We start from the raw sequence: 24,104 nt of genomic DNA on the forward strand, positions 1-24,104 counted from the left end.
CGTTAAAACACTTTAATTGTGCTCATGTACTCCTTGTAAAAATGTAGCATAGAGACCTGTATAATAGTGTTTATTTACATGAGTTATTGTATTTTAAAGTGAAACTGACAGCGTTTTAACTACTTTGCAGATATGAAACAAACTGACGATCATATCAGTCAACAATATCAAATTCCTAGTTGATGCTACAAATCCAACTTTATGAGAAGTTTAAAAAAGAAGTTATATTTGACTCAACATTCCATGATTTGGAGTAAGGCATTGTTGGCAGAATAGATGGATGCAGTTCAATACATGATTAACATAATTCACCAAAACATTTCTTGGTAGTGCAACAAATATTGCTATCATGTTGTAAATCATGTTTGCTGTTTCAGTTTCACTAACCACGTTTCCATCCACATGGTTGGAACCAAAAAAACGATTATTCTGTTCCACTTTCCGACCAGCAAAAGGAAGTTCTGAACCGGTGTATATCGTCCCCTTCTGTTCCTTTTTTACCCCCCTAGAGTCGATGTCCGTGCCCCCGCGGAAATCTAATTGGCATAATATAAAAACCTGTCAGTTTAAGCTAGAGATATCAGATATTTTTTGCATTGGATGCATCTCAATTCATGTCGCATCTGCGGTGAAAGGTGACAAAGCTAGAGCGGTGTTTGTCAGACCATGAGACATACCGAAAATCGGTCTTCTCACAAAATTATCTGTAGCATCCAAACGGTTTGGCCTACAAACTATTATGACTCCCCTATGGAAAGATAACTCTCATGAACACGATGGTGTTCTCCGTTTTTTTGTTCTACGACCCCCACAAGCGTCAGTACAGCCAGCCAATCTCCCAACTTCTGTCTGTAGTGTCCGAACAGTTTGGGCTACACACTAATATGACCCCTCTGTGGAAAGGTGAGACTCTCACGAACACGTGAGGCCTTGCTCACAGTCAGCTTTCCAATTCATCCCAAAGGTGTTTCGATGGGGTTGAGGTCAGGGCTCTGTGCAGGCCAGTCAAGTTCTTCCACACCAATCTCGAATAACCATTTCTGTATGGACCTCACTTTGTGCACAGGGGCATTGTAATGCTGAAATAGGAAAGGGCCTTCCCCAAACTGTTGCCACAAAGTTGGAAACACAGAATCATCTAGAATGTCATTGTATTCTGTAGCATTAAGATTTCCCTTCACTGGAACTAAGGGGCCTAGCCCAAACCAAACCATGAAAAACAGCCCCAGACCATTATTCCTCCTCCACCAAACTTTACAGTTGGCATTATGCATTCGGGCAGGTAGTGTTCTCCTGGCATCCGCTAAACCCAGATTTGTCCGTCGGACTACCAGATGGTAAAGCGTGATTCATCTCTCCAGAGAACGCGTTTCCACTACTCCAGAGTCCAATGGCGGCGAGGTTTACACCACTCCAGCCAACGCTTGGCATTGCGCATTGTGATCTTAGGCTTGTGTGCGGCTGCTCGGCCATGGAAACCCATTTCATGAAGCTCCAATGAACAGTTCCTGTTCTGACGTTGCTTCCAGAGGCGGTTTGGAACTCGAGGACAGATGATTTTTACGTCCTTCAGCACTCAGCAGTCCCGTTCTGTGAGCTTGTGTGGCCTACCACTTCGCGGCTGAGCCATTGTTGCTTCTAGATGTTTCCACTTCACAATAACAACACTTAGAGTTGACCGGGGCAGCTCTAGCAGGGCAGAAATTTGACAAACTGACTTTTTGGAAAGGTGGCATCCTTTGACGGTGCCACGTTGAAAGTCACTGAGCTCTTCAGTAAGGCCATTCTACTGGCAATGTTTGTCTATGGAGATTGCATGGCTGTGTGCTCGATTTTATACACCTATCAGCAACGGGTGTGGCTGAATAAATGCACTGTTGGTTAAGGGCTGTAAGTAAGCATTTCACTGTAAGCATTTCACTGTAATGTCTGCACCTGTTGTATTCGGCGCATGTGACCAATAAAATTTGATTTGATTTGAAATAGCCCTATCCACTCATTTGAAGGAGTGTCCACATACTTTTGTGTGTGTATATATATATATATATATATATATATATATATATATATATATATATATATATATATATATATATATATATATATATATATATATATATATATATATATATATATATATATATATATATATATATATATATATAGTGTATTAGAGATGTGAGACCGGATTTGTGTTTTACTTGTCTTTATGCACCTCTATAGAACAACTTGTCAGATGCAGGTGCATTGAAGACTGATGTATTCCTGTCTGGAGAGACTAAGATTATTATGCATGTCATGATAAACCTTAAATCCAGACCAAGGAGCCCTACTCCCCCCCCCCCCTACCACAGGACACTATTTTGAAATATGTGTATTATGTACTTGTTATTCTCTGAAAATAAGCAAATATTCTTGCACTTCATATGGACTTTCTACACGTTTCACCTTTTTGGGCCCTTACCAGTTTGCATCCCTGAATATGGTGGATCACTGATAATAGGATGATGGTTTAAAAGGAATTCTTTAAAGTTTTGGAGTCACTGTATCTAATTGTGTGTATGTGTGGTAACTGTGAGCAGCAGTAGGGCCAATAAGAAGGTGGAGGAGGAGGAGAAGCTGCTGAAGTTGTTCCAGGGGGTTAATAAGAGCCAGCAGGATGGCTTCATGCAGTGGTGTGAGCAGACCCTGCACACCCTCAACACCGCCAACAACCTGGATGGTGAGTATATAACATACACACACCGCCAACAACCTAGGTGCGTCCTTAATGGTACCCCCTATTCCTTAGGGGCCCTGGTCAAAAATAGTGCACCATATAGGGAAAGGGTGCCAATTCAGACGCACCCTAAAGATACCTTGAACCTAAAGTAACCTTGACTGTGATCCCATCTTTAAAACTCACCCGGCCCTCTTCCTCTAGTCCCGACATTTGCGTCTTTCCTGAAGGAGGTGGACAGTCCGTACGAGGTGCACGACTACGTGCGCGCCTACTTGGGGGACACGTCTGAGGCCAAGGAGTTTGCCAAGCACTTCCTGGAACGCCGTGCCAAGCAGAAGGTCAACCAACAGAAAGAGCCCCAGGTCCCACAGAACCAGCAGCCGACTCTCAAGCAACGACCGCAACAGCAGGTGAGAGAAACATGGCACAACAGGTCATTGGAGAACTGGGGTGTAGCTATTTATTAGTAACCAAACGAGACAAAAAGGGTGAAGGAACTTCCTGATTTTGTCCAAAAGAAACTTGTTTGTTGCAAACTGTTTTCCGTTGCAAAACCTTTTGCTACGATGTGCACTAATGAATACTCCCCTGGTTTGGAGTTATGTTGTTGTCTATAGTTGTATAATAATTGATTGGTCTTATATAGCGCTTTTCCAGACACCCAAAGCACTTTAAATAGTAGGGGGAAGCTCACCTCATCCACCACCAATAGTTGAACTAGCTAGTAGTGTTGTCACGATGGTAACATTTGATTAATGATACGATAGAAGGCCAAGTAACGCAATACCTCGGGGGGAACATTTCAGATTGGCCTGGCGTCCTTTTCGCCCCGTCCCCTGACACTTGTTCATGTTTTCTAAATGTTATGCACATGTGCTACACAAAAAACCTGTCACTGATATTCACACTTACTCAATACAACACATACACTGCTCAAAAAAATAAAGGGAACACTTAAACAACACAATGTAACTCCAAGTCAATCACACTTCTGTGAAATCAAACTGTCCACTTAGGAAGCAACACTGATTGACAATAAATTTCACATGCTGTTGTGCAAATGGAATAGACAACAGGTGGAAATTATAGGCAATTAGCAAGACACCCCCAATAAAGGACTGGTTTTGCAGTTGGTGACCACAGACCACTTCTCAGTTCCTATGCTTCCTGGCTGATGTTTTGGTCACTTTTGAATGCTGGCGGTGCTTTCACTCTAATGGTAGCATGAGACGGAGTCTACAACCCACACAAGTGGCTCAGGTAGTGCAGCTCATCCAGGATGGCACATCAATGCGAGCTGTGGCAAGAAGGTTTGCTGTGTCTGTCAGCGTAGTGTCCAGAGCATGGAGGCGCTATCAGGAGACAGGCCAGTACATCAGGAGACGTGGAGGAGGCCGTAGGAGGGTAACAACCCAGCAGCAGGACTGCTACCTCCGCCTTTGTGCAAGGAGGAGCAGGAGGAGCACTACCAGAGCCCTGCAAAATGACCTCCAGCAGGCCACAAATGTGCATGTGTCTGCTCAAACGGTCAGAAACAGACTCCATGAGGGTGGTATGAGGGCCCGACGTCCACAGGTGGGGGTTTTGCTTACAGCCCAACACCGTGCAGGACGTTTGGCATTTGCCAGAGAACACCAAGATTGGCAAATTCGCCACTGGCGCCCTGTGCTCTTCACAGATGAAAGCAGGTTCACACTGAGCACATGTGACAGACGTGACAGAGTCTGGAGACGCCGTGGAGAACGTTCTGCTGCCTGCAACATCCTCCAGCATGACCGGTTTGGCGGTGGGTCAGTCATGGTGTGGAGTGGCATTTCTTTGGGGGGCCGCACAGCCCTCCATGTGCTCGCCAGAGGTAGCCTGACTGCCATTAGGTACCGAGATGAGATCCTCAGACCCCTTGTGAGACCATATGCTGGTACGGTTGGCCCTGGGTTCCTCCTAATGCCAGACAATGCTAGACCTCATATGGCTGGAGTGTGTCAGCAGTTCCTGCAAGAGGAAGGCATTGATGCTATGGACCGCCCGTTCCCCAGACCTGAATCCAATTGAGCACATCTGGGACATCATGTCTCGCTCCATCCACCAACGCCACGTTGCACCACAGACTGTCCAGGAGTTGGCGGATGCTTTAGTCCAGGTCTGGGAGGAGATCCCTCAGGAGACCATCCGCCACCTCATCAGGAGCATGCCCAGGCATTGTAGGGAGGTCATACAGGCACGTGGAGGCCACACACACTACTGAGCCTCATTTTGACTTGTTTTAAGGACATTACATCAAAGTTGGATCAGCCTGTAGTGTGGTTTTCCACTTTAATTATGAGTAGTTGACTCCAAATCCAGACCTCCATGGGTTGATAAATTTGATTTCCGTTGATAATTTTTGTGATTTTGTTGTCAGCACATTCAACTATGTAAAGAAAAAAGTATTTAATATGATTATTTCATTCATTCAGATCTAGGATGTGTTATTTTAGTGTTCCCTTTATTTTTTTGAGCAGTGGATTACATTTTACTTCACACTGTTCACTGTATAATAGAATACTGCATAGAATGGCTAATTTGCTCATATTTGCAAAGGCCTACCTGTGATTTGGCTGGAGGAATGGGAGGAAGGAATGTATACTGAACAAAAATATAAATGCAACATGCAACAATTTCAATTATTTTACAGTTCATTTAAGGAAATCAGTCAATTGGGGAGCCAGGCCCAGCCAATCAGAATTAGTTTTTCCCCACAAAAGTGCTATATTACGGACAGAAATACTCCTCAGTTTCATCAGCTGTCCGGGGTGGCTGGTCTCAGACGATCCCGCAGGTGAAGAAGCCGGATGTGGAGGTCCTGGGCTGGCGTGATTACTCGTGGTCTATGGTTGTGAGGCCGGTTGTACGTACTGCCAAATTCTCTAAAATGACGTTGGAGGTGGCTTATGGTAGAGAAATGAACATTAAATTATCTGCCAACAACTCTGGTGGTCATTCCTGCAGTCAGCATGCCAATTGCACGCTCCCTCAACTTGAGACATCTGTGGCATTGTGTTGTGTGACAAAACTGCACATTTTAGAGTGGCCTTTCATTGTTCCCAGCACAAGGTGCACCTGTGTAATGAGCATGCTGTTTAATCAGCTTCTTGATATGCCACACCTGTCAGGTGGCTGGATTATCTTGGCAAAGGAGAAATGCTCAATAACAGGGATGTAAACAATTTTGTGCACCAAATTTGAGCGAGATAAGCTTTTTGTGCGTATGGAAAATTTCGGGGATCTTTTATTTCAGCTCATGAAACATGGAACCAACACTTTACGTGTTGCGTTTTATGTTTTTGTTCATAATGATCTGAATGTTATTGTGGCAGTAAGGAGAAAACACTGCATGAAACCTTTACTCTGTAGTTAACACACACACACTCTCACACTCTGTCTCCCTCATAAACACACACACCACTCTCTCTCCCACAAACACATACACACTGCTCCCAACTTTAAAAACGTTAGGCACCAAACAGAATTTAAGGAGCACCAGCAAGAGAATGATAGTTTGATAGTTGTGGACCTCTGTAGCTCAGCTGGTAGAGCACGGCGCTTGTAACGCCAAGGTAGTGGGTTCGATCCCCGGGACCACCCATACACAAATGTATGCACGCATGACTAAGTCGCTTTGGATAAAAGCGTCTGCTAAATGGCATATTATTATTATTATTATTATTATTATTATTGTTATTATTATAGTTTAATCTTCCTTTAGGCCTACATGAATCCTACCTTCTGAAGCACATCTCATGAGTAGCAAACCCTTTTCCTTTCTTCCTGTGCCAATCAAATTTGCTTAGACCTAATGTCAAGTTACCAGGTTGTTAGCTGGCTAGGTAACATGACTGAATAACATTGTTTGATATCAGACCTATAATTAGAGAACCGGGATTAGTTTAAAACGGCCCGCGCATGGTTTGTGAAATTATAAAAAATATGCGCTATTGCACAGGTAGAAAAAAAGGTAGCTCTGGTAATAAGTCATATTTTTTGAACCGCTAGAGACAAACTGTTGTTTTTGTTTCAAAGTTGCAAAGCTGTTTTTCTTCTCTGGCACTGCTGCGTGACAGCAAACTTGCAAAGCCTATCAGACTGGCCTGTGCTCTTGGTTATGCCAGGTATGAAATGATATACAATGTATCAACTTTGTTCGTGCTGCTCCAATGTATCAAATGTACAAATGTAACAACAGAAGACTGATCAGGGTCTCCATCCCCCCTCGCCATCATGGCTAAATTATATAAAAAAATCTGATGGAGGAATAGATGCGGACGGAGAAAAGCAGGTGAGTAAGGGCTGGAAGGGGATGCGGCTGGCGGATTACAGCTACCACACGTGATATGCACATGAAAGTGAAGTGGACATTATTGGACCGGCGCATACAAGAGACTAGTATTTCTGTTTACGTATTGTTTTACAGAATTTATCAACAAAACTGACTTCATAAACATTTTATAACAGCCGCCCATGGGTTCTTGAGATCGGTATGGCCGAAAAATGTGGTAGTATCATATGAAACGGTAATACAGTATTCTAAAATGTTGGTATCATGACGTTTTGGTACTGGTATACTGTGCAACACTACTAGCTAGTCACGGTCAGATGGTACTAGAATTTTACAGATGTTTCTGCTTTTCCATGTTGTCCTGATCACATCCCTGGGTCTTCATGAGCAGTTTAAATGTTGAGTCAGGTGTGTTGGTTCTAGGCTGGATCATAAGTTCTCCCATAACAAGGTTGGTCACTGCCAACTGTTTTAGGGCTTTCAAAATGTTACCTTGGTCCCCCAGTTAGAGAGACCTATAGAGAACTGAGATAAAGGCAGCTGGACCGTAATATGTGAGAAATCAATACCATGCTACCAATGTTAGTCGTTATCTGACCCCTCATTTCCCAGTGTGACTCCATTTCCCAGGATTCAGTGTGGAGCGGGACGGGCTCTCAGTCTCTGTACCAGTCGAACCACACCAGCCTCCAGCAGCAGTCACGTTTCGAGACAGTCACCTCAGGGAAGAAGAAGAAAAAGCAGAAGATGGTCCGGGCAGACCCCAGCCTGCTAGGTGAGGACAAATACAATTATGCATTAAGAGTATGACAATCATTTGTTATTTTATCACCTTTATTCCTATATCACCACTTGTAATTGATACAGCCTTACCTGGCAACTCAGAGCATTTCTTATCAACTGATGCTGTATTTAAAGAATAAAATAAAAATACCTATTTGACATTGAATCTAACTGAACTCTTCCTGTTCTCACCACTCCCCAGGTTTTTCTGTGAATGCGGCATCTGAGAGGTTTAACATGGGCGAGATAGAGACGGTGGAGGACTTTTAAAGGGACTGCTTTGCTGCCAATCCCACTGACTATATCCGTTTTGAACAGCTGTCATTTTACCCGCCCCCTCTCCCCGTCCCTTTTACTTTTATTTTTTGAAACTGCATCCTCTTTCTGTTCTGTTGAAGTTAATTTAATGTTTGTCATTGGAAGCTGGGGATGCTTTCCAGTGCCAAAGGACCCCCCAAAAAACATCCCTAATGAGTATTTTGCCCTATGGGAGAGCGGGAGAAGGTTAACGAAGCAGCCAGACAATCAAACGGAACATGCAAGCAATGAAACATTGACCAAAAAAATCAATCAATTTAATTCTGACTTCTCCCGGAGAAGAGAGCAGAGCTAAGGGGATGAGGAGGATATGGATGTCTCTCCCTGTCTATGGTCAGCTGTTCAGTTCCCTCCTAGTCTGGTGTCTGAAAGTACCCAAAAGAGAGACCATTTCCTGATGCAATCATCTCCCCATGGAATTTTTTTACGCATGGACTTAAGGGCGGGAATGCGGGGGGATTTTCAGGAAAAAAAATAGCATTTATAACCTTTATTTTGTGTTTTATTTATTGAAAGTTTTTCCTCCCCCCTCCATTTTGTTTAATTTTCTCTCCTCCCTCCCTCCCTGTTTTCTTCAAGTTGTTTGTGGATGATGATTGCATTGTAGGAGCTAAGGATGTGTGCCCACTGATGTCCTGTTTTAAGGACATGTTCGAAAGTTCCAAGTAGTTATCCATTTCTTGTAAAATACTAGGCTGTTTTAAAGAATAAACTTTCAATTCTGCATCTGTATTATAATATATGGAAATGATGAACTACTGAAGTCATACTTTTTTATTGCAGTATGAAATAAAACAGTCTCTTGTGTGGGCTGTTCACGCCTGTCTTTGTATGAATGAATGACTTCAAAAGAAAGTGAAAGTGTATCGTTTTGCCTTCTTGCCTGCACAATGTTTGTACTCCCAACCCACTATAATGCTGATGCACTATAGACACTTTTTACTTAGTTTTTATCCTGTGTAAGAGAGTCTAAAGTTGTATGCAAGAGTTGTGTATTTATCTCATCCCAGTCACTGAGTTCCAATACTACTCTATAACCCGCCTCTGAAGCGAAGCTCAAAGCTTCTCACAACCTACAGCTATCTCCAAGTGGCAAGCTGACCCACATAACCTCTTACCAGTACCACATAAAATACTACCCCCAATGCAAACTTTTGTTAAAAAATACCCGAGTCTGTATCGGTGATGTCTACCAACTGGAAATCATGGGATGATGGACTGAGAGACCTGGGAAGGTTTTGGGATGGCCAGTCTTCCACTCCAAGTATAAGTTTCCCATAGGCAGATCTAGGATCAGCGTACCCTGCCCCATTCCTAACCATAACTGTTCAGGTGAAAACTGTTGATCTAACCTTAATCAGCACCTACGGGCAATTCCTTGTTTGTCTGAGGAGTATGAAGTGGGTGGACCCTCATAAGAGGTGTTGACAAAGTCTTCACTGTCCAGACACTTCTGTCTCCATACACAGTCCCTCCTCTCCCTCTTTCACCTCTCTTCCCCCTTTTCCTTCGCTCCAGCCCTCACTAGCCCATGCTTCAGGAGCTCTGGAGACTCCCAATCCAGTCATCCTCCTCACAAACACAGGAAACATCATGGCCAACTGCAGCAGCGTCTCCAGACTTGTCCTCCTGGCCCTCCTCTGCCTCTGGGTAGCCACCCTCCACTCAGGTAAGTTTCCTGCCGGACGGGGTGTCTCCTGGTTGTCCTTGTATTAGTCATGGGAAGGAGTGTAAAATATAATACATACATCTATTTGGTCTTCACATGTTGAATATCCCAAGTGTGAATGCATCAAAAAAAAGTCCACATAATTATAAGTGTATTTATTACAATGTTATGAGAATTTATAATGTTTAGACATTGCCTTATTTAGACCTCACTGTAAGAGGACAAGGGAGTGGATTGATTGAAGGGGCAATGGGAGAACAGTGGTTTGGTTGTTTAGTCTTTTGTAGAGATGTGGATTAGAAATGACAGCGGGTGTGCTTGTGAAAAACACTCAAGATTTGCCACCAGAAATGCAGGGGTTGTTGATGAAGTCAGTTGTTCGGAAGTTGAAGGCAGAAAATATGCTCTCTGCTTTTTCTTTTGCTCCAACAAACACATCAAGTAGTCTATTATGTGCAATTTCAGTGACATTCAAATTTTATTCAAATCGAATACATTATTTCTGTGGACAAATAATCAGAGTATTGGGGAAATATGGTCATATTTAGCTGAGCTCAAGGTGTGTACGTATCATTTCCCCCCACTATTGACCTAGAGGCCTGGTTGCGAGAGCCCTTGCACTCTAAATGATGCAGTTGTTTGAGCAAAGGGACGTTTGGAGACAAAGCTAGTCTTTGACCAACACGGTGACTCACTTGCTTTCATAATGCCTCATGTTTAGAAATAGTTAAATATGAGCGGAGCTTACCCCAAAGTTAAACTCACCGTTGACATTTAAATTACTTGCACTGATGAAATGGTTGAAAATGACACCAATACTTGGAATTTAATGTCTCTTTTACTAACTGTGTAAGAGTCGTTTTTTTTAAAACAAGAACCCCTTTGAACCATCTTTGTTTGTGCGTGTGGTTTACTGCAGCTCAAGACACAGAATCAGCAGATTCGCTGGAAGTTCACCTTCTCGTTTTTTTTCTCGTTCTATTTCCCCTTGTTTGTGTCTTTCAATCTTTCTCTCTCCCTCCATTTCTCTCTAGCTCTATATTTCTCTCTCTAGCTCTATATCCCTCCATTTCTCCCTCTAGCTCTATAATCCCTCCATTTCTTTCTCTATTTTTCTTTCTAGTTCTCTCTCTGTTTACCGCTTCCTCTCTCCGTTTACTACTCTCTTTCTCCTTTCGTTTCTGTCTCCTACTCACACCTATGTGATAAGCCTAAGGAGAGGCATGGGAAAAGAGGGGATTCCACAAAGCCGGGGATTGTGAGGGCCTTGGGAACGCAGCACTAAAGCCCTAGGGGTCAGGGCAAGGGTTAAAGCCACAGCATGCCACGAGAAACATGGCACTTTTTCCTCCAAACAATGACCTGTACACAACTGTCAGTAGGCAGTGAGGTGGAACAATGACAGCAGTGAGCTTTAGACATCAATGTCATGTCGGAGAGTCTAACGCTAGAATGATAGTTACACACCTAAGCATTTTTAGGATGAGCTGGTTGGTTTGATAAAGTCTTTCTCGAAACAATGACCTGTACAACACTGTTTCTTGGCATGCCCTGGGACAATGTACTGTAGGTTTTTGTGACCGGGCTGAGCTTTTGACATCAATGTTATGTGGGAGAATGTAGCGCTAGGATGGCGTTGTCTAACGCTAGAATGATAGTTACACACCTGTAGCATCGTAGGATGAGTTGGTTGGTTTGATAAAGAAAGGTTTTGTAGACAAGTGTTGAGGTGTTACTGAACTCGCAGTTTCTTAGTTGATCTACGTTTACATGATCATGATGTTCAGTTTAACATTTAACTTGGAACTGCATTGTCTCTTTAAAACTGCACTTCTGTTTATGATTTGTTCTTTTGGTGATTTAGTATTTCCTGTGCCAATGATATGTCTGTGGTCTCACAAGCATAAGATTCTGTAAGCACCACCACAATCCGCACCCCACAAGATCAGCAAATCTCCGAGATGACTCATATGAGTGACGTGAATGACGACTACATGTTGTTTTGGACCCACTAATTTCCTCTGACTGCTGTCATGGCTGGAACACAAGCTGCTTACTAAACTGTTTCCACCAAATCTTCCTTACCTCATTTTATTTCCTCTTTACGACTCCTGACTTATCTAGCTCGTTCATCTCTTAGTGGTCACCTAAGAAAAGTAAACGAGGAAAGAACAGTTTTAACAGTATTTGGACCCAAACAAAAGTACTCCTACGTTCCGCTTCCAGAGACCCAAGCCCTCATCTCTTAGTGGTCACTGAAGGGAAGTAGATTAGAACAGAAAGCTGTTTAGAATTATTTGGACGCAGCCATAGTACACTGCCTCTGTACTAACCTCCCATAGACCCCTCATCTCTTTGTTTCAGCTTGTATTAGTCGTATGTATGGGATACACATGGTATACACCGTCCAATGAAATGCTTACTTGCAGGTTCCTTCTCCACAATGCAACAATAAGAAATAATAAAAGATAAGAATACGAACATAAAGTAAATGGCTCAGTAGAATAGAATACATTTTAGCATAAGTATAATACAGGAAGGCACAATTTACAGTCCAATATTTAGACTAAAAATAATTGATTTATAGTCCAGTGATCACTGAAGTAAAGTACACAATAAAAGGAAGGTGTTTTACAGTAATGGGACCCAGCCATAGTATACCCTCCTTGCCAATTTGTGGCCTTTACCAGCCTACAGGTTGTGATGAGAGCTCTGGTATAAATTCTGAACCTCACAAACACACAGGATATTTGTAGCTATCGCCCTGTGTTTTGTCAGATGGGGTGTGGAGGAAGGAGGAGCAGACCCCCACCTGGGAGGCAGTCAAAGGGGTGAGGCGAGGGCATGGGCACAGGCGATGCCCCTTTTGGAGGTGGGCACAGCCGCAGGACCAGATTGCCCGGGTGGTGTGGCGTTCACATACACCCGTTTGCAATCTCTGTCATCTCTCAGGGGCGTGTGAAATCCTGACTGGACTGGAGAGGTCAAAGCCACCAACGTCTGTTTTTAGTGTCTGAGAGCAGCCTTCTCCTACTGTCTGTGGTACTGTCTGTGGTCCGTTGACATGTCTAGGTCAAACTACAGTAGCTGACAGGGACAAGAGGCACATAAGACTGAGATGGCAAGTTCCATCATGGGATTTCAGTGAGGTAGACTTTAGATGTGACGCAGATTAGCTGTGTAGGTTAGTGGAGTTTGGACCTGTTCCTCTGGGTGAATGAGACATGGAGGTATGCCCTAGCTTAACTGCAAAACCGTGGAAATGCCCACATAATGTCAGAGTGACAGAGAGCCTATGGGCTTCCTTACCGCATACTAGATGTGATACTCATGTTCGTGTCTTGTCACAGATTGGTCGTGTGTAGACCCAGGTAGAAGGATTTGGTAGTCTGGTATTACCTGAAACCAGTAGCGAGAACACCTTTGGAAACTGCGTCATGAGAATAGATATAGCTCAGTGTCAATCTGTGTAAATGGAAGACAGAGATGATTCAGCTAGCCAACGGTAGCGCTGCGGTCAAACCTGGGAGCCATTACTGGAAATTACGGAGAAGCAAATTTATCCTGCCCTCCTTGATGAGGCGAACAAACACCAACAGAAAAAACATCACAGCGCTTTTTTTCTCCCCGTATTTATTAAACCAAGCTGTCCAAGGAGGCAAAACCTTTTCACACACACAGACTATTTGATAAACAACCTTGTTTTTGACGTCCAGTGCCCGGCCATTCTAGGGGCTGGGGCTACTGTAGGTTTGGGGCTGGCCGGCCGTTAACGGTTGGAGCCTGCCTCTACTGCAGCCCTGCAGCCGCCCTCCCTGACCGCACAAGCAGCCTTTTGTGCCCCTGGCTGAAGGCCTCATTGATGGCAGGGCTGGCAGCGGCCCAGGGCTCCGTACCTGCAGCTAACCCCTGCACAGGAAGGCACACGCTAACAGAAGAGTCAACACACTGCAGTAGAAATACTCAGAAATACTCACCCCGCCTATACCCCGCCTGGGTAAAGGCCGCAGTACACAGGCCATCACTAAACTCTGAAAATCTCACAACCAAGTATTCCCACTCACCATTTGATCATCTTGAAAATACACATAACCAAACGTATCACTTCATAAAGATTGTCGGGGTATAGCCGGAGTACACACGCCATCACCAACAGGGTTATCTATCACTGAGTTTGTGTGTGGTGTTGGAATTATGAGTCGTAGTGATGGGCCACAATGGACAAGTCTTTGGACATTATACTGTTTTTATCTTTGCTAGTTGGAATTTATTTGTTCTTATGAGGGAGACAATCTTTTGAAGTAATATGTTTGGTTATGTGTATTTCCATGATGATCAAATAGAACGTGGTAGCTATGGTGAGTGGGAATGCTTGGTTGTGAGATTTTTCAGTAAGGTTATGAAGTTGGCTTTATAGCTGGAAGGTAAATATGTCTGTAAATAACCTGGGTGTAAATATGTATGGTTATGTTGGTATGCGAAGCGTAAGCGTGGGTAGGTTGAGTTGGTGAGTGGGTGGTGTGTGTGTGTGTGTGTGTGTGTGCATGCATACATCCGTTTGTGGACATGTTGTTTTTCTTTGAAGATTGGGATCGAATGTTCGCCTTTTATTTAGAATTTTTAAAAAGGCAAGGTCGCTCAGCTGTGCACTTAAAACAAAAGCCATCGGGGACACAGTGTTTCTCAGATCATTGGAGCGAATCATCATGTTGCAGTTTAGTCAATTCAATTGGCCTTATCCAGAATCCACTCTTAGTTACATTTACATTTACGTTTTACATATTTAGCAGACGCTCTTATCCAGAGCGACTTACAGGAGCAATTAGGGTTAAGTGCCTTGCTTAAGGGCACATCGACAGATTTTTCACCTAGTCGGCTCGGGGATTAGAACCAGCGACCTTTCTAGTTCTCTTGATCCTTCCCTTCTACTGAGGTAGTGAGAGAGGGAGAGCTTTTTAAGAGATCTGGATCATGTTTCCAAGGCTACTATGTTGTGAAAAGTCGCGTAGCACCTCCATGCTAGGACCTGTGGAATGTGGGTGAGAGATGCAGGAGAGACAGAGGAGAGAGGGGAGATGGAGGTGGAGAGAAGAGCGAGGTATGTGGAGGAGTTGCGTGAGCACACAGTGGAGGCTACCTGTACTGTGTACAGATGGTGCTGATCGCCTACAAAGACATCCTTTCAGGCCCTGGTCTGAGGCTGCTAGCAGAGCAGCACAGAAAAGCTATTCAAATCAAATCAAATGGTATTTGTCACGTGCCGAATACAACAGGTGTAGACCTTACAGTGAAATGATTACTTACAAGCCCTTAACCAACAATGCAGTTTTAAGAAAAATAAGTGTTAAGTAAACATTAGATAAGTAAAAAATAAAAGCAATAAAATAACAGTAGCGAGGCTATATACAGGGGGTACCGGTACAGAGCCAATGTGCGGGGGCACCGGTTAGTCGACGTAATATGTACATGTAGGTAGAGTTAAAGTGACTATGCATAGATAATAAACAGAGTAGCAGCAGAATAAAAGAGGGGGTGGGGGGGACAATGCAAATTAGTCCGGGGAGCCATTTGATTAGCTGTTCAGGAGTCTTATGGCTTGGGGGTAGCAGCTGTTAAGAAGCCTTTTGGACCTAGACTTGGCGATCCGGTACCGCTTGCCATGCGGTAGCAGAGAGAACAGTCTATGACTAGGGTGGCTGGAGTCTTTGACAATTTTTAGGACCTTCCTCTGACACGCCTGGTATAGAGGTCCTGGATGGCAGGAAGCTTGGCCCCAGTGATGTACTGGGCCGTACGCACTACCCTCTGTAGTGCCTTGCGGTCGTAGGCCGAGCAGTTGCCATACCAGGCGGTGATGCAACCAGTCAGGATGCTCTCGATGGTGCAGCTGTAGAACCTTTTGAGGATCTGAGGACCCATGCCAAATCTTTTCAGTCTCCTGAGGGGGAATAGGCTTTTTCGTGCCCTCTTTACGACTGTCTTGGTGTGTTTGGACCATGATAGTTTGTTGGTTATGTGGACACCAAGGAACTTGAAGGTCTCAACCTGCTCCACTACAGGCCCGGCGATGAGAATGGGGGCGTGCTCGGTCCATCTTTTCCTGTAGTCCACAATCATCTCCTTTGTCTTGATCACGTTGAGGGAGAGGTTGTTATCCTGGCACCACACGGCCAGGTCTCTGACCTCCTCCCTATAGGCTGTGATCAGGCCTACCACCATTGTGTCGTCGGCAAACTCAATGATGGTGTTGGAGTCGTGCTTGGCCGTGCAGTCATGGGTGAACAGGGAGTACGGGAGGGGTCTGAGCACGCACCCCTGAGGGGCCCCCGTGTTTGTTGAGGATCAGCGTGGCAGATGTGTTGTTACCTACCGTTACCACCTGGGGGCGGCCCGTCAGGAAGTCCAGGATCCAGTTGCAGAGGGAGGTGTTTAGTCCCAGGGTCCTTAGCTTAGTGATGAGCTTTGAGGGCACTATGGTGTTGAACGCTGAGCTGTAGTCAATGAATAGCATTCTCACGTAGGTGTTCCTTTTGTCCAGGTGGGAAAGGGCAGTGTGGAGTACAATAGAGATTGCGTCATCGGTGGATCTGTTGGGGCGGTATGCAAATTGGAGTGGTTCTAGGGTTTCTGGGATAATGGTGTTGATGTGAGCCATGACCAATCTTTCAAAGCACTTCATGGCTACAGACGTCAGTGCTATGGGTCTGTAGTCATTTAGGCAGGTTACCTTAGTGTTCTTGGGCACAGGGACTATGGTGGTCTGCTTGAAACATGTTGGTATTACAGACTCAGTCAGGGACAGGTTGAAAATGTCAGTGAAGACACTTGCCAGTTGGTCAGCGCATGCTCGGAGTACACGTCCTGGTAATCTATCTGGCCCTGCGGCCTTGTGATTGTTGACCTGTTTAAAGGTCTTGCTCACATCGGCTACAGAGAGCATGATTACACAGTCGTCCAGAACAGCTGATGCTCTCATGCATGCTTCAGTGTTGCTTTCCTCGAAGCGAGCATAGAAGTGATTTAGCTCCTCTGGTAGGCTCGTGTCACTGGGCTGCTCGCGGCTGTGCTTCCCTTTGTAGTCTGTAATAGTTTGCAAGCCCTGCCACATCCGACAAGCGTCGGAGCTGGTGTAGTACGATTCAATCTTAGTCCTGTATTGACGCTTTGCCTGTTTGATGGTTCGTCGGAGGGCATAGCAGGATTTCTTACAAGCGTCCGGGTTAGAGTCCCGCTCCTTAAAAGCGGTAGCTCTACCCTTTAGCTCAGTGCGGATGTTGCCTGTAATCCATGGCTTCTGGTTGGAGTATGTACGTACGGTCACTGTGGGGACGACGTCATCAATGCATTTATTGATGAAGCCAGTGACTGATGTGGTGTACTCCTCAAAGCCATCGGAATCTCTGAACATATTCCAGTCTGTGCTAGCAAAACAGTCCTGTGGCTTAGCATCTGCGTCATCTGACCACTTCTGAGTCACTGGTGCTTCCTGCTTTAGTTTTTTCTTGTAAGCAGGAATCAGGAGGATAGAATTATGGTCAGATTTGCCAAATGGAGGGTGTGGGAGATCTTTGTACGCGTCTCTGTGTGTGGAGTAAAGGTAGTCTAGCGTTATCTTCCCTCTGGTTGCACATTTAACATGCTGGTAGAAATTAGGTAAATGGATTTAAGTTTCCCTGCATTAGTCCCCGGCCACTAGGAGGGCCACCTCTGGACGAGCGTTTTCCTGTTTGCTAATGGCCTTATACAGCTCGTTGAGTGTGGCCTTAGTACCAGCATCTGTTTGTGGTGGTAAATAGACAGCTACGAAAAATATAGATGAAAACAATCTTGGTAAATAGTGTGGTCTACAGCTTATCATGAGATACTCTACTTCAGGTGAGCAAAAGCTCGAGACTTCCTTAATATTCTATTTCGTTCCACCAATTCTGTGCCTTTTGACAAGTAACTTGGTATAAAAAAAAAGGTTTGATTTCACCTAATTTTAATATTCTGTCATAAATAGCACATGTTCAACTTCATAAAAAACATGTTTCCCCATTTCAAGAGGTTAAATAAAACAATTACTATAGTAAGTGCCCTATTAAGTGTCAAATAAAGTAACAGGGTTGATGATTTTTTTCTTAAATCCCCATGTGACCGTGGGAATGGAAGCTTGTTGTGTGTAACAAGGAGTGGCAAATGAATGCAAGCTTCACAAAACAAATGAAATTGTTAACATTCCTAGCCTGTCTATCTATGGGTAACAGGGTTGACATGTTTTTCTCGCCCCGCTCTGTCTTCCACCACAAAACACCAGAAAATTGCCAAAAAGAGTAGAACCAGCTCACCTGCTTTTACTCTATGATTTGATTATTAGATATTCAATGTTTCTTTTGAAAAAAAAATATTTTAAAAGGAATAGTTTCACCATATTAAAACGAGAGTTCAGTTCACATAACAGGGTTGGCTTTAAAATGACCTTAAAATGAATCCCTAATCACATAACATAAATCAAAATCTTTGTCAAAGCAACATTAACTAGGGCTTTACAATGATGGTGACACTTGGAGACATTTTGGGATTAAGTTTGTTAAAATCTTCCTAGAAGTGACAGGGTTGACGGAGGGACTTGTCAAAATACAGATTTATTGAATTATCCGTGATCTATATTAATGGTACTTAATTTAAAATCATAGGCTTTAAATTTAAATATTGATGCACAATTTCTACTTAAAATATCAAAGAGACGCAAAAGGCACTCTTTTCGTGGAATGAACCACTAGCTTAGCAGCTTTCCACTGCAGTATCAAAGACTGGGGCTAAAAGTAGATTATCAGACACTCAAGAAGAAGGTCTGATTTCATTATTACTGAAATAGGATACAAGTGGAAAATATAAAGATCCAGTCCATTCAAAAAATTGGAGGCCCCTTACACTTCAGTGTTGTGATGCAAAAATTCTAGCAAAATGTATAGCGCATAGAATAAAAAAGGTATTGTCGGATATTATTCATTCTAATCAGACAGGTTTTTTACATGGGCAGCAGGTAGCTTAGTGGTTAAGAGCGTTGTGCCAGTAACCGAAAGGTCGCTGGTTCTAATCCCCGAGCCGACTAGGTGAAAAATCTGTCGATGTGCCCTTGAGTAAGGCACTTAACGCTAATTGCTCCTGTAAGTCGCTCTGGATAAGAGCATCTGCTAAATGACTAAAATGTTAAATGTAAGATACATTGGAGATAATATAAGGCAAGTCCTGGAAACAATAGAACACTATGGAAAATCTGGGAAACCAGGCCTGCTATTCATAGCAGACTTCGAAAAGGCATTTGATAAAGTACGACTGGGGTTTATATATAAATGCCTGGAGCATTTCAATTTTGGAGAATCTCTTATAAAATGGGTCAAAATCATGTATAGTAACCCTAGGTGTAAAATATTTCTCAGAAAGTTTTAAACTGTCGAGGAGTGAAACAAGGTTGTCCACTATCGGTATATCTATATATAATGGCCATCGAGATGTTAGCTATTAAAATCAGATTCCAACAATAATATCAAGGGATTAGAAATCCAGGGCTTAAAAACAAAGGTGTCATTGTACGCTGATGATTCATGTGTTCTTTTAAATCCACAACTAGGATCCCTCCACAGCCTCATAGAGGATCTAGATACATTTTCTAACCTCTCTGGATTACAACCAAATTATGACAAATGTACTATATTACATATAGGATCACTAAAAAATACAATTTTTACATTACCATGTAGTTTACCAATAAAATGGTCTGATGGTGATGTGGATATACTCGGAATACATATCCCAAAGGAAATAAATGATCTCACTCCAATACATTTTAATAGAAAGTTAGCAAAAATAGATAAGATCTTGCTACCATGGAAAGGTAAATACCTGTCAATTTGTGGAAAAATCACCCTGATGAACTCTTTAGTATTATCCCAGTTTACCTATTTGCTTATGGTCTTGCCTACGCCTAGCGAACAGTTTTTCTTTTTAATTATATGAAAAAAATATATTCCATTTTCTTTGGAATGGCAAGCCAGACAAAATTAAACAGGCCTATTTATATAATGAATATGAATTCAGAGGACAGAAATTATTAAATATGAAAGCATTAGACCTATCACTAAAAGCTTCAGTCATACAAAAGTTATACTTAAATCCGAACTGGTTCTCTAGCAAATTAGAAAGATTGTCTCACCCAATGTTCAAGAATGGCCTTTTTCCCTTTATTCAGATTACAACCTCTCACTTTCAGTTATTTGAAATGGAAATCATCTCCAAAATATCACTATTTCTTAAACAAGCCATATAAAGTTGGTTGCAACAAATATTGTGGACCATATGTCCCCTGTAGCTCAGTTGGTAGAGCATGGTGCTTGCAACGCCAGGGTTGTGGGTTCGTTTCCCACGGGGGGCCATGAAAATGTATGCAGTCACTAACTGTAAGTCGCTCTGGATAAGAGTGTCCGCTAAATGACTCAAATGTAAATGTAAAATGTGGTTAAACTCAAATATGCTATTTTTTTTTGGGACAAAATGTTTAAAAAAGGTATAATCTTCGTAAATGATATCATCGGTAGGACTGGTGGAGTTATGTCACACATGCAGCTAACAAAAACATATGGAAATATCTGCTCTACCCAAAATTACAACCAAATAAGTGCAGCCTTACCGCAAAAATGGAAGAGGAAAGTGGAAGGGGGAGAAAGTAAGGAACTTGTCTGTCGGCCTTGCATTAAATAACATAATTGGTTAAAGAAAACTGTGATAAATAAAAAAGTATACCAGTTTCATTTAAGGACCAAATGATTGACAGCCGTCCCATATAGATTGCAAAATAGTTGGGAAGAGATTTTTGACGTACCTATCCCATGGCATAGTGTTTATGAACTGATACGCAAAACGACACCTGATTCAAAACTTAGAATCTTTCTATTTTAATTATTATATAAAATTCTTGCTACCAATAGAATGTTATTTATATGGGGGATACAATCTTCCCAGCTCTGCAGATTTTGCTGGGAAGAGACAGAATCATTAGATCATTTGTTTTGGTACTGTCCATTTTGTAGCTTGTTTTTGGACACAGGTCCAGGAATGGCTAAAGGATTGCAATATTTACCTGGAGCTAACCTTGCAGATAGCATTACTGGGTGATCTGAAAAGTCATAATCAATCGATCAATAATATAATAATACTTTTAGCAAAAATGTTTATTTTCAATTTACAACCTGTAGAAACAATGAGAATAGAAAGGTTCAGAACTTTTGTAAAACATCACAGTACAGTTGAAAAATATATGGCAAATAGAAATCCAATATGGATGGTGTTAAGAGATAGATGGGTGGTGTTGAATGGGGTTGAAGGATGGGACTAATAACAACTAACAACAACTAATAACAAGATAACTAATAATGTAAGCATACTGTGCCCATAATAAGTATATAGGTTGTAGGTTGGGAGCTTTTGTGAAAGAGCACAGTTAGAAAGATATGGCATATAGAAGCAAACCGGATGGACATCATGAAAATGATCGGAGAGGTTGAGAGTAGAAGAAGTTCAGGAGAAAAAACAAACAAAATATAATTATTGTAAAATTGACTGTCTTTCACAAATGGAAGAAACACAAAAGAAGTGTCAATCTCCCTCGGCCTGGGGCTCCATGCAAGATCTCACCTCGTGGAGTTGCAATGATCATGAGAACGGTGAGGAATCAGCCCAGAACTACACGGGAGGATCTTGTCAATGATCTCAAGGCAGCTGGGACCATAGTCACCAAGAAAACAATTGGTAACACACTACGCTGTGAAGGACTGAAATCCTGCAGCGCCCGCAAGGTCCCCCTGCTCAAGAAAGCACATATACAGGCCCATCTGAAGTTTGCCAATGAACATCTGAATGATTCAGAGGAGAACTGGGTGAAAGTTTTGTGGTCAGATGAGACCAAAATGGAGCTCTTTGGCATCAACTCAACTCGCCGTGTTTGGAGGAGGAGGAATGCTGCCTATGACCCCAAGAACACCATCCACACCGTCAAACATGGAGGTGGAAACATTATGCTTTGGGGGTGTTTTTCTGCTAAGGGGACAGGACAACTTCACCGCATCAAAGGGACGATGGACGGGGCCATGTACCGTCAAATCTTGGGTGAGAACCTCCTTCCCTCAGCCAGGGCATTGAAAATGGGTCTTGGATGGGTATTCCAGCATGACAATGACCTAAAACACACGGCCAAGGCAACAAAGGAGTGGCTCAAGAAGGAGCACATTAAGGTCCTGGAGTGGCCTAGCCAGTCTCCAGACCTTAATCCCATAGAAAATCTGTGGAGGGAGCTGAAGGTTCGAGTTGCCAAACGTCAGCCTCGAAACCTTAATGACTTGGAGAAGATCTGCAAAGAGGAGTGGGACAAAATCCCTCCTGAGATGTGTGCAAACCTGGTGGCCAACTACAAGAAACGTCTGACCTCTGTGATTGCCAACAAGGGTTTTGCCACCAAGTACTAAGTCATGTTTTGCAGAGGGGTCAAATACTTATTTCCCTCATTAAAATGCAAATCAATTTATAACATTTTTGACATGCGTTTTTCTGGATTTTTTTGTTGTTATTCTGTCTCTCACTGTTCAAATAAACCTACCATTAAAAGTATAGACTGATCATGTCTTTGTCAGTGGGCAAACGTACAAAATCAGCAGGGGATTAAATGCTTTTTTCCCTCATTTTTCCCTCACTGTGTGTATGTGTGTATGTATATGTATGTATATATGTGTGTGTGTGTGTGTGTGTGTGTATATATATAAAACATGGGGGATTGGAAGTGATGCAGACAATTACATTGATGGAAGTTACAATCTATCTGCAATATTAAGCTGATCTACCCCCTAAAAAAAACAAAAAGACTAGGGCTAACGTAGCTCTGTCAGTACTCTATTTTACGTTCACAGCTCTGTCTCTCACTGACTCTCTGTTAGAGGAACATACATACATTAGCAGCCGCCTCACCAGCAAAACTACTCCTTAGACAAAAAACAAAGTGTAATATAAAATTTCATTTTCAGTTCACACTTTTGCCTCAGGGTTGGTTTTATCTAGTTAATAGTATCTGAACAGCTGAAACTGAAAGTGTAGGGAGTTGCAGGTATGACTGAGCTTGTTGAGTTATACTTTGTTTAACCAGGTAGTCCCATTTTCCAAGGGAGACCTGTACTGTAAAAGTAATGTTTTCCATACTTTTGCACTAAAAATATGTACAAAATGCTACATTTAAACAGTTATAGACTCTTAACTATTTGAACAAGCCCAAATTGTAAACACACACACACTGTTGCACTGTTGTTGTTCACAGAGACCGTGGCAGACCCCGCACCCACTTTACAAGGGGACAACCAGGACATGCTGTCCGGAGAGGGGGCATATGACGTCACCACCAAAGACCCCTTCCAGGATATGACGGAGAGAGTGTTCACCTTAGAGTACGAGGACACCACCCACTCACAGGCCATGGACGAGGAGGAAAGTGAGACGGGCACTTCATGTTTTTCTGAACATTTCCCATAACCAGTTAAATTAATATAGAAATGTTATTAATATCAAGAATTTGGGTTATACCCAGAGGATTTAGAAAATAATATATTCTGCAAATATTTGCATGGTAAGAGCCATTGGACAAAGCACACTGGTGGGGTTATTTGTGTCTATCAGTTCATCCACACCACAACCCCTTTACATGTAATGAATTGGTAATAAACCTTACAATTGTAAAGTGTATTGAGACTGTGATGATGCACTTTAAATCAAATGTAACTTTGATTTGACAATCCTACTTTGTACACTAGTGTCAGGTTGGTGGCCTAACCTCTGACCTGTGCTCGTTGTGTGTACTCTGTGTGCCCCTGTATCCAGATGTCCTGGGCCCTGGCGCCATCACAGCCATTGTCATCGCAGTCGTCCTGGGGACTTCAGTCCTCCTCGCCCTCATCATCATCACACTCAGGAAGTTTACTGCTTCCTAGAGCCACTTCCTCTTCCTCTCTCGCTCTCTCTTGCTCTCATTGTCACTTCCATTCATCTATCTTTATTGTTTTTCCCATTCTCTCTACATTCCGTTTCCCTTATACACACACATATTGTGAAAGTGAAACCCTCTACAACCCTGGACAACCCCTGGATGCTATAATGGTATGTGGCAGGTCCCTTTGGCCTTGAAGAGCAACTGACAATGAAATTCCTTCAGACTCTAGCTACTATAATCATGCTGTTCTTCTTAGCACACGTCCACTATTACATTGTCAATTGGAGACTAA

The 24,104-nt window shown here is 42.9% G+C and overlaps 2 protein-coding genes across 2 annotated transcripts in view; both read left to right on the forward strand.

The window, feature by feature from the left end:
* LOC311099072 (GRB10-interacting GYF protein 2-like) overlaps nt 1-8,945 on the forward strand; it is a 28,996-nt gene extending 20,051 nt beyond the window's left edge. Inside the window, exons 25-28 of the mRNA XM_084139688.1 lie at nt 2,583-2,722; nt 2,924-3,132; nt 7,668-7,812; nt 8,023-8,945. Of these exons, the coding sequence (XP_083995814.1) occupies nt 2,583-2,722; nt 2,924-3,132; nt 7,668-7,812; nt 8,023-8,090 (562 nt within the window). The 3' untranslated portion in view covers nt 8,091-8,945. The remainder of the gene's footprint in view (nt 1-2,582; nt 2,723-2,923; nt 3,133-7,667; nt 7,813-8,022) is intronic.
* Nucleotides 8,946-9,662: 717 nt separating this feature from the next.
* Nucleotides 9,663-23,813, forward strand: LOC311099080 (protein SNORC-like; the record flags this gene model as incomplete). The annotated part of the gene is made up of 3 exons (XM_084139697.1): nt 9,663-9,807; nt 23,147-23,317; nt 23,704-23,813. Exons 1-3 carry the CDS (start codon nt 9,732-9,734, stop codon nt 23,811-23,813), a joined length of 357 nt encoding a protein of 118 aa, XP_083995823.1. The 5' UTR covers nt 9,663-9,731.
* Between the last annotated feature and the right edge of the window lie 291 nt (nt 23,814-24,104).

This window comes from Coregonus lavaretus (assembly GCF_964263955.1).
Source record: "Coregonus lavaretus genome assembly, chromosome: 23".
Lineage (NCBI taxonomy): Eukaryota > Metazoa > Chordata > Actinopteri > Salmoniformes > Salmonidae > Coregonus > Coregonus lavaretus.